This window comes from Dunckerocampus dactyliophorus, chromosome 10, assembly GCF_027744805.1.
Source record: "Dunckerocampus dactyliophorus isolate RoL2022-P2 chromosome 10, RoL_Ddac_1.1, whole genome shotgun sequence".
Classification (NCBI taxonomy): domain Eukaryota; kingdom Metazoa; phylum Chordata; class Actinopteri; order Syngnathiformes; family Syngnathidae; genus Dunckerocampus; species Dunckerocampus dactyliophorus.
In genome coordinates, this window is record NC_072828.1 from 16162913 (window position 1) to 16174191 (window position 11279).

Here is an 11279-nt window from a genome sequence, read left to right on the forward strand (position 1 = left end):
TACTTACACTGCCACTTACTTTAAACCATTTGTAGCAATTTCATATCAGTATATGACAATTCCAAAAAACAACCAGGGCATATGTTATGGAATGCACATTTAATGATCTTGTAATATGTGGACAATAATACCAGAAACATATTTTTTAAATAGTAATAATAATATCAAATATTCAAATTATATTATTTACTTTTATACTTATGGAATTTAATGTAACTAGTGTGTGTAAAATATGACATTGTAGTTAAAGTTACAAATTATAAATAAATATAACATTGGAATACATTTTCAACTTCATCTTAATATGTAAAAATATTTATTTGTTTAAAAAAAAAGAGTGATAAAAAGTTCAAGGCCATTTAAAAACATATATCCATATATTTATATAGCAGTAGTTTTATGCTTCATGCAGTATATTGCAATCTAAAACAATAGTAATACATTTTCTGATTCATAAAATGCTTTAAATGAATTCATATACTAGATTGGAGCATATTTCAGTCTCTTTTGTTTCATTGTTTTATTCAATAACTACGTTAATGGACACAGCTCAAAACGTGGAAGAACATGATTTAAATGTGCTGACATGTTATCTACACCAAGCTATAATACGAGTGTATAAAAAAGGGTCACGGGGAGCTGTTGGGGGAGCAGTCAAATTCAGGCCACAATCGCCCTTTCGTAACACCCCGGATTAGCTCACTGCTACCGCCTACTGTATGAGATTAGAATCTTTTTATAATCTTTATTAATATTATCATTTTGGATCGTATTATATCGGTACTATATCATATGCATGTGTAAAACGTGTCATTTATTTTAAAAGCTAAATTGAAATAATTCTTACACTTACATCAGTGCACACAAGTACCGTACGTGTACATACTGTAAAAGGAACGTGGAAAACACACACTTTACGTTTTTTTTTTAACATTTTATTTGAAGCGCGCCCCTGCTTGATTATTTGTCACAGGGCTCCCTCATGTGGACAACTTAAGTATTGATCACTATTGCGTATACATTATTGCCAAACATCCCATCTTTGAAATGACATCAAATGTAATATAACAACTATTTTTCATTAAAAAAACTCTTTTATACATATGAATACATACATTTATTTCTCATATGCTATTTTGTTAGTTCCGCCGAGGAGACAACACTTGTAATCGCCATGAAAGTGCTGGATGGGAGAGGAAGTGGTGGGGGGGGAAATATGCCCTCCTACAATCATTTCAGTTCACATATTGCTTGATTACCCGAAGGTGCAAATTATAACCGAACATGAGCATTTTGATTTTTAAAAAAAATCAACAACAAAAGGCAGAGTAGTGCAAACACAGAAGACACAATTTGTCTTAATTACTCTTGATGGTACCATTATTTTGTTAATACATGTGATTGTGTGAACAGCCATACAAGGACATTTCAGTCTTCCTGGGCGTGGCCAGCACAAAGTGTAGCCGTGACCACCTCCATTGAGTCCATCCTGTGCCAATCAGTGGGCGAAGAAGCCCGTCTGGTGCACTTTGAGAAGAAGGCTGTGCGTGATGTCGAAGGTGGTGAAGCTGATGGCCACGGCGACGGGCCCCTTAAGCCAGTTCATGCTCAGGCCTTTGTAGAGTCCCCGCACGACGCCCTCCTGCCTCACGATCTCACGCATTGTTCCCAAGATGGTGCTGCAGGTCGATCCGGTCACCCCGGCCGTCTGCATGCGCCGGCGGACCACATCCAGAGGGTAAGAGGCCGACTGTCCAATCAAGCCTGCGCATGCGCCGAAGGCCAAACGCTCCACAGTGTATGGCTGGGACCGTTTTGTCTTTTCTAGAAGCAAAAAGAATACAGTCACCTTAAGTGACTTCTTAAAAACACCTTGTAAAGATGTCAGGGCTTCCCAATATTAGGGTCTGGAGGATTACTCTTCCAGCAATAACCCCGACCTCAACACATCCTTGCGATCAACTACAATTGGAGCAAAGCCAGCAGGCTTCCCTCTCAGATCTATGTGTGCCCTTTGACCTCACAGATGTTCCCAAAAGTCCTCAGACACACTCCAAAACAGTCTTCCCAGGAAAAGTGGAAACGGTTACATTTGCAAAGGGACGGGACCAACTTCAGGTTTTCTTCCATTTTCACTTCCTAAAAGTGTAGGTTAAATGCTGCACTCAGGACTGCTAGGAAATGCTAGTCTTTGCACTGGGACTCGCTGCAGTCCAATGTAAACAAAAAAACAGGGCTGATGCTTACGCTTGTATTTGTATTTGCTCTATTTGTGTGACCAGGACTTGCAGATAAATATACTAGATTGACCCTGACCCAGATAAAAGAGTTTTTTTTTTAATGTAATATTACATTTCAGGGGTCTACGCCACTGTACTGCAGCGCAACCAGTGTTGCCAGATGGGAAATGACAAATTATCGGACCAGCAGTTTAAAAATATCATATTTTGAGGTGAATTATCATACTTACTCAGGACCATCTGCTACAGTAAAACATGACCACAGACCATGCATAGTATAGTTTGTAATGCCGCGTTACTTTCAAATCAACAGTACTGGAGGAAAAAAAGCTTCCTCTGGCAGAACAGCACCCCCACTGTAAAGAGGCACACGAACGTAGAGCACAGGTGTCAAACTCAAGGCCTGGGGGCCGGATTTGGCCCACCATATCATTTTATGTGGCCCGCAAAAGCCTTGAAATAATGCATGTCAAAAGGACACTTTTGACACATATTTAAAAAAATATTTGTGTACATATGTATATATATACTGTATATATAAATATATATACACACAGTATATTCTAATTTTGTTATTAATACTAATTTTGTCTTTACTTTTTTAAGCTTTATTTTTCATTATTTTACTTTTATACTATTGTAAAATTATATTTATATCATTGTAGTTTTATATGTATGCTGTAATTATTTTATATATATTTTTATTTAATATAAATGTATTTAAATAAGTACAAATGTTTACATATAAAAATATTTTTACAATAATATAAAAAATGCAATATTTAAAATATTTTTACAATAATTTAATAAACATTTACCATTACATTTACAATAAATAATAAAATAATATATTAAAGTAAATACAAAATTAATATTACTAACAAAAAAACCTTTAAAAAATTAAAAAAACAATCTTTCTTGCTAAATGTATATGCTGTCAACATTGACAGAAAACCTTATATTTTTTTGTTGTTAAATCCAATTTAAAATGACAATTTTTTTTTTATTAATGTAATTATTAATTACCGAAATTCTAAATTAGAAGGATAAAAAGTGGCCCTCTGAGGATAACCAGAACTGCGATGTGGCCCACGGTGAAAACGAGTTTGACGCCCCTGACGTAGAGCATCAGGCGCAGTGCACGATATACCCTGCTTGTGTTTGCTAATAGCCCTGCACCGAAGGGGTCAAATTATCGTACACTGTGGGATTTTGGTCATTATTGATCATACAGATGGTGAAATTGTTGTACAATCACAATAATGACCATACGTCTGGCAACACTGAGCGAGACACAGAGACCCCCCCCAGGAAAAAAGTGTTTAAAAGGTTTTTAGCACGTTAACACAGAGAGGAAGAGCTATAATGTTAATTTAAAACAATGGTGAAGCAAAACCATCAAACTGTCCGTCAGCTAAGAAATAGATCCCTTTTTATTGCATTTTTGTCATTTTGTCTAAAACAAATACAGTATAGATTTCCAAAAATGGGTCTTGAAAAAAGGTTTCTTCTGAAATTGACGATTGTCTTATATTGGAGTCAGTATGAAATCTAATGTAGTTGTTGTGTGGTGCATCTCTCAAAAAAAACTTGTAGGTACCTGTGTGTAGTTTTTTGAGGGTCTCATAAGTGAAGAAGGTGATACCGGCGTAGGGGATCACGCCCAGTATGGTGGGGGTGAAGCCTCTGTAGAGGGTCTTTATGCCTTCTTCTTGAGAGATTCGCACAAAGACGTGCATGATGTTGCTGTACCTGTTGGAATATTGAATGAGACATTTTTCCAAAACGTGAAAGTTCAGTTTACGTCTACCAAGCTCCAAAACGTGAGTTCTAGATCTGTTCTTTTGATTGCCCATGTTTCTTACTGAAAATGACACAACCGATTTCCATGAAAGTCTGTAGAAGGGTGTCAAATAAGGAATAGATTTCGGAATAACGGTGCAACTATGATAGCTCATTTTCAGGTTTTGCCAGCAGATGGAGCTGCACCCACAGGGCTAGAGTGGCATTCCGCTTACATTTCTTTGGCTGTAACCGCCATGCGGGCCCGCACCATGTCCAGCGGGTACGTAAGCATGGCCGCTGTGGTCCCCGCCAGTGAGCCAGCCAAAAAACGCGGGAATGGAGGCAAAGCTCTGAAAGAAAGTGCTTTCTAGTCATGATCACATACAATACATGCAACATATTTTTTTTCCAAGATTCTGTCCTTACTTTCCCTGGAAGCCGTAGTGGCCCCCCAGCACCATTTTGTACTGTTCATGGGAGCAGAACTGGATGGCAGCGTAGGGCATGACCCTCACCATGGTGGCCGAGTTGCCCCTCCACAGGCTGAGCAGCCCATCTTTCACGTACGAGCAGTAGATGACTCTGAAGGCCTCCTGTTGTTAGAAGACGACAAACACTTGTGTTTCTTTAAATAGAAAACTAGTTGACACTAAATCAACAGTGCCCCTGCTGGTTGCAACCACGTATTGCAGTGCATTTTGCCTCAACTGCTTCAAGATGAGTGATTAATCAACAATTTTGCAGTGTCACTCGCGGTTAATTGATTCCACACCCGACTGTGAATTTCCGGAAAATTTCCAGAAAATAGGATTCCTTAAGTATGATAAACATTTTTGTAGTTAGAGCATAGAGAACCTGTTTAGGGCCTTCATATGTTTCTTTTTAACCGTTATTTGAGCCTTCTAGACATGAAATAACGCCCCTACAGTCATCTTTACACTTGTATTTCCCAATATAGTTGACATAATCAGAGAAAATAAGACATTTAAGACATAAATCAGACTTGTGCTCGTGTGTGTTGCTGTAAATGAGTTTGAGTGCTAGGGGAACTTAGTGGCAGGTTTATAGGAATAGGACTTTTTAGCTGTCAAAATAAACAGACTTTTCAAAATAGTGGGCTTTTTTTTATATAATTAAAAAAAAAAAAGACCACAAAAATGACTTTCCTTAGTTTTTCTGACAGTTTGCTTTGTATCTGATTTCAGATTTCTGATATCATTTATCTTAAGTCTTTGTGACATATTTCTTTTTGACTGCTTTCTATCTTTTTTCTTTTTATGAAAAAAAAACTGAATACACTTTTGTTAGCCTTTCCATCCATCCACTTTCTATGCCACTTATCCTCACTAGGGTCGCGGGTATGCTGGAGCCTAGCTCCCGCTTGACTTTGGGCGAGAGGCGGGGTACAACTGGCCGCCAGCCAATTGCAGGGCACTTAGAGACAACGCATTTGCATTAACATCCATACCAATGGACAAATTATTTATAATTCATTTAGAATCTATTAACCTATTAATGTTTTTTTTGGAATGTGGGAGGAAACCGGAGCACTCGGGGAGAACATGCGAACTCCACAAAGAGATTCGAACCCAGATCTCCTGACTGTGTGGCCAACATGCTAACCACTAGGCCACCGTGCGGCCCTTTGTTTGGCTTTTCTTGGACATGTTTCTATTTTAGTTGTATTATTTATTTTAGCGGAAAAACAACAGAAGTTATTTTTTTCAGATTTTCATGACTTATTTTGCTATTGTTTTTTTGTGTGCTACAAACGGAGGGCTGGCTGAACTTTGACCTGTAAAATAACCTGTAAGGATGAAAACGAATAATGTAAACGACACAAAGGAACATTTTACAGCACAAGCGCAGCACCAACCTTTGAGCGTATTTTTTTAGCGTGTGATTTCACACAGGTCCAATATTACCACCTGCACTCGTGTGAGCAAAAGATAAGGGGGTTGTGGCTGGTCCATCATTTATTATATTATTATAGTTCACTAAGCTAAGGTGATCTTAGTTTCATGGCACCAACAGACGCACTATTTACTTATTTAGAAGGCAGTGCACATGTAAATGACACTGAAGCTTCTATTTTTAAAGTCTAAATATCACATATGATGGCTTTAAAATATTATACCACTTTATTTTGATTATATTGATATATTTGGTGTATTTATAGGTATAATATTTTTTACTCTACTGCATGATTACCTGTGATTTTGAAATCGTATATAAAAATAAACTCACCTTAGCGGAGAACCTGTTTGAGGACACTGAGGGATAGACAGACAAAAGAGTAACAAGTTAGAGTTAAAATAAGACGCCCTCTATGTAGGCTAAACATCGACTAAGAGGATTAGAAGTTAGTTAACTCTGCAATGAGCACAGAAAACTGGGGGTTAGGTAATCAATTATGTTGCACCAATATAGAACTGATGATGTGGCCCTTGCCTTGGAAGATGATCTTGGTGCGATCGAGGGGTGCGATGACGGTTTTGGCGACAGCTCCGGCGAAGGCGCCGCATAGCAAGGAGTCCAGCGCTGTCCAGCTGGGCCTCAAGTCCTGTGGTGACGCATTAGGCACGTTCACATGACAATATAACATGACTTTGTGACCTTAAACTGGTTACCTTCATTTATCTTTCTAATGTTGGGCTGTTTTATCATGTCTAATGCTGCTGAAGGACGCATTTTAATTATCATCATTGATGCATTTTAATTATATCATAATAGCTTCCTGCAAAGTGACCCATATTCTAATCATGTGAGATAACGCCAAGCCCTGTTTTGCTGAAACATAGTGTGCAATGTATAAATGTGTGTGTGTGTGTGTGTGTGTGTGTGTGTGTGTGTGTGTGCACGTGCTTTCAGGCTGCTATTTTTCCACGCCTAAAGGGCCGCTGAACCCAATAAACAGCCACTCTACGCGATAAGAATTGCTTCAGGGAGGAAAATATCAGCACAGTTTCACAACTCTTATTGAGGCCAGATGTGATTTTGGATGCAACATGGATTGAAAAGAATTTATTTATAATAAAAGTATCCTAGAACACTTTTTGAAATATAATTTGCATTGTTTTGTGGACTAAATGTCTGTGGGACCTGTTAAGTCCTTGCAGAAACCCGAGTTTGACCAAAATTGTGTGCAAAAATACACTTCTAAAGTGGCAAGCATGAGATTTCCTCACATCTCGTGAGACTCTAACTAAGGGGTGTCAAACTCATGCCATGGGGGGCCGAGACACTGAAGGTTTTCTTTCCAGCCGGTCACTAAAGCAGGTGATTGTAATTATCAGCACCTCCTTCAATTTGAGGGAAGGAGCTCATCAATTAAATCACCTGCTGGAGAAACAAAACCTGCAGTGTCTCGGCCCTCCGCGTTTGACACATGTGCTCTAACTCCACAAGTGCGTTTTTCTGTTTTGTGTCTGTTTTTGGTGACACCACCACAGAAGAGTATCATTGATTGCAAAAAAAAGAAAGTGTCATAACCATAGAACCGGAAATGTAACTATAGATTACTTCACTATGAACACTATACTATAATATTGCGACATAGTGTTGTATCGTGGGGGGATAGGTTTCCAAAATAGCCTGAAATAAGTGAATTCTGCAAAGTAGCCAACTTGATTTTTTTTTACAATTATATTATACTATATGTTTCAAGGCTGTAAAACCCCTCACCGTACACGTTGTACTCTTTTCTTATACATGCATTATTACAGTATTCCTTAATGGCGTCCTACAGCTGCGAAACTTCTGCCTTCCTTCAGCATGTACGATCATACAGCAGGAAACGCGGCAGTGCTGCATGAAGGAGATTGATTGACAATGGTCTACAGCCACAATGGGCGGGTTCTCCCTTCGCCAATCAGGTCGGTTGTGGCTCTATATTGAGAGCCGGCTACACATACTGAGAGGAGGTGGAGGGAAGACATCTTTACTCCAGCTGGGTACGTCTTCAACTCTCACATGAGTCTACAACACCCTCTACTGGTAGCAGCAGTAAATACAATAACAGACACATACACCAGAGCACCTCCAGATCGCTGCAATACACCAAAAGGGCGCAGAACACAATGCGCGTTCATACGCTGTTACGAAAAAAACATGCAAAATTGCATGTAAAAAAAATCCGCGAAACAGCGAGTCCATGAAAGGTGAACCGAGATGTAGCAAGAAAACACTGTAAACAAGTCTCTGTCCTGGCGACTTATAGGGACAGTTAGGACAGTGCCTAACTTCCTTTTAAGCTTGTATGACATTTAAGAAGAGTAAATGCTACTGACGTTTGACTATACGGTGGTTAACTTCTTTTTACACTTGCATAACAGTTAAGGATGTGATTGAAGTTGTAATATAGGGTGGCTACTGACGTTTTACACTTGTATAATAGTTGAGAATATTACTGAGGTTTTAATAGACAAAGGTTAACATCTCTTTATACTTATGTGACAGTTAAGGGTGCGACTGAAGATTTTATATAGAGTGGCTAACTTCTTTTTACACTTGTACAGCAGTTAAGAATATTACCGAAGCTTTAATAGACAGAGGTGAACTTCTTTTAACACTTACTGTATATGACAGTTAAGGATGTGACTGAAGATTTAATATAGAGTGGCTAGCTTCTTTCTACACTTGCATTACAGTGAATAATGTTAAAATGATACTGACGTTTTAATATACAGTGGTTAACGTCTTTTTACACTTGTATGACAGTCACGTGGAAATGTTACTGACATTTTCATATACTGTGATTCCCTTACTTTTGCATTAGTGTGAAAGAATGCTAAAATGTTGAACTCATTCAATACCAGCCATTTTTCAAAACACATCCACTTCAGTACCGGCTGTTTTAGACGATTGTGACTGATTTTTCAAGGCACACAGAAAATTGTGTTCTATGGCTATATAAACATGGAACCGAGAAGAACCTAGAAGCAAAAGAAACATTAGACTCTCGTCTTTCATCAGACAAAAAATGTTTGTTTCTACCTTTTTCCGTTCTTTAGTAATCAGCAGTAGAACATAGGTAAGTTTCAGGAAAATATCAGTTCCCGACAAGAAAAGGAAGAAAAAAACAGCTTTTTGTGAAAAGATACATTTCAAGCATAACTTTTCTGCTTTTGTGACAGCTCAAATATCGAAACAACTATACCACAACACAAACAATACAAAAAATGGTTGTTTTACATCAAAGTAACAATTTATTTACAAATATAACTCCATGAACTATGTGTGTGCATGCGTTAAAATTTCCCTGCAATGCGTAACCTTCTGCACACTACACTCCTCCATGCTCTTCCACTTCCTCCTTGCTGTCGAGTGTGTTTTTAAATGCAAAAGATCCATGCTGAGCTCTTATCAAATGCCACTGTTTTTATGGCTTAAAACTGCTCGAAAAGTGACATCTTTTAGTGTGCAGTTGCGTCATCACCTCTTTTTTCCTGTAGTGCAAAAAAAAATTTAAAAGACGTATGAATACGTTTTTGGGATCAGGCGTTCGGGTTTAGAAAACAGTATAAATACGCCTTTGTTATTGAATGAGTTAATATACCGAGGTTAACTTTTTAACTTCACTTTTTGCACTTGTATGACAGTTACTACTGTTGACTTGCCATCAACAATCCTCCCTCTCTCACTTTTTAAAATTTGGTTGAGTTAGTTTAAACATGTTTTTACACTTGCATGACAGTTAAGTTCTGCTTCTTCCTACTCGGTTTGGGACATGTAGAATTGCGCAACATGCAATGCTCCTCAATGTAACTTGTGTAAAACAAATAAAACCATTACCATTACAGTTAAGAATGTTCAAATGCTACTTAAAAATAAATGCTATACAGTAAAGCTTTTATGATAGTGACAGTTTGACCCAGTTATAGGCTAATTCCATTGCCATTATTTCTTATGGGGAGAAACTGAATGTAAATACAAACAGGTGTCCCAGAATGGATTATGTTCTATATTATCCTTATCCTATCTCGCATGTTTGTGCTTGGGCAATGTTGCATGTAAGATGACCCAGCTTAATGTTGGCCTGCACCACTCCCGTCTATTTACAGCCGAGGCAAGCCTACTGAGTTATGTTTTTACAAGCACCGACACAATAACAGCGCATAATAACACTGAGGCACACTGCGTTACTTCAAAGTATTAACAATGAAGGGAGTGTTGGAACAGATTAATTCCCTTTAAATCACAACTTGTGTGCACAGATAGTAAAAGAAGAAATGACACAGACCTTTGCTTGGCTGGAAGGTGGCAGGGTCACAACCTGGGCCACTGGCAGGCGGCTTTGGTGGTCGTGCACACGGTGGGCCATGAGTGTCCCTCACTGATGACCCTCACAGTCAGTCATGGAAGCTTACCAGTGCAGCACAGGACAACTGCAAACAAAAATAAAAAAAATATTTGATGAGAATCCAGTAGCACAGCGTGTTCCCTTTTTCTAACCACATTAGACACATGCCTATACAATATTCTGCAAAAACAAGGGGGTGTTGGGGTGGAGCATTCCACAAGCTCTGCTCTTAAAACTGTTGTTTTTGCAGGAAATGCTGCTTTAAATCAATCAATCAAAACCACACCTCTTGCAAATTATGTAATCAGTGCGTCATATACAAGTACATGGATTAATTGTGATATGTTTTAGTTACCTTTAAAGGTCTGTCAGCTATTCGACGTTGTTAAATCACACACAAGTCAGTTAACATTCCCGCATATGGACGTCATGTTTTGTCGCTGCAGGCTGCTCCAGTCCATATGTAACTTACAGAGGGAGGAGATCAGTGTTGTTGTTTTTTTTCTATCCCGTTCAGAAGGTGATTGTGAAATGTCGAGCCGCGCAACAACCTGCTTCCTATTTATAAATGCGATCTCCTGGTGCTGCTGCAAGTCCCCACTACTGTGCTCAAGATTATTTTGGGGCTGGACTGACAGTCGTCAAAGAAACTGGGACGACGTTGTTGACCACTATTTTGGACTACAACGACCACAAGCCAAGAGATTTGATAACTATCGCGAGATTAACCATCATCTTGGGTTGCCAGATTCTTTCGCTTTCGTTTGCGCCCTTAAATGTCCACTTTGTTCAAAGTAAAATTCACTTTAAATCTTGCGCTTTTTTTTTGCATCTTTATAGTTCTCATGACGACATATTACGACTTTATACGTGATATTCATTTACCCTTAATCATGTAACAACGCTGAAATTAAGTCTAGTGTACAAAAAGACAGTTAATTAGACAAACAATG

At 38.5% G+C, this 11279-nt stretch overlaps 1 protein-coding gene across 2 annotated transcripts; it reads right to left on the reverse strand.

Annotated features, from left to right (window-relative positions):
- Window positions 1-518: 518 nt before the first annotated feature.
- On the reverse strand, window positions 519-11005 carry LOC129188541 (mitochondrial coenzyme A transporter SLC25A42-like). Of its 2 annotated transcripts, none has more exons than XM_054789226.1 (8): window positions 10799-11005; window positions 10267-10411; window positions 6477-6588; window positions 6273-6298; window positions 4452-4618; window positions 4259-4375; window positions 3841-3992; window positions 519-1824 (listed from the first exon to the last, which is right to left on the reverse strand). In XM_054789226.1, exons 2-8 carry the CDS (start codon window positions 10345-10347, stop codon window positions 1499-1501), a joined length of 981 nt encoding a protein of 326 aa, XP_054645201.1. In that variant the 5' UTR covers window positions 10348-10411; window positions 10799-11005; the 3' UTR covers window positions 519-1498. The 2 variants fall into 2 exon arrangements, with proteins under 2 accessions (XP_054645201.1, XP_054645200.1); XM_054789225.1 differs by having other exon boundaries at window positions 520-1824; window positions 10682-11005.
- Between the last annotated feature and the right edge of the window lie 274 nt (window positions 11006-11279).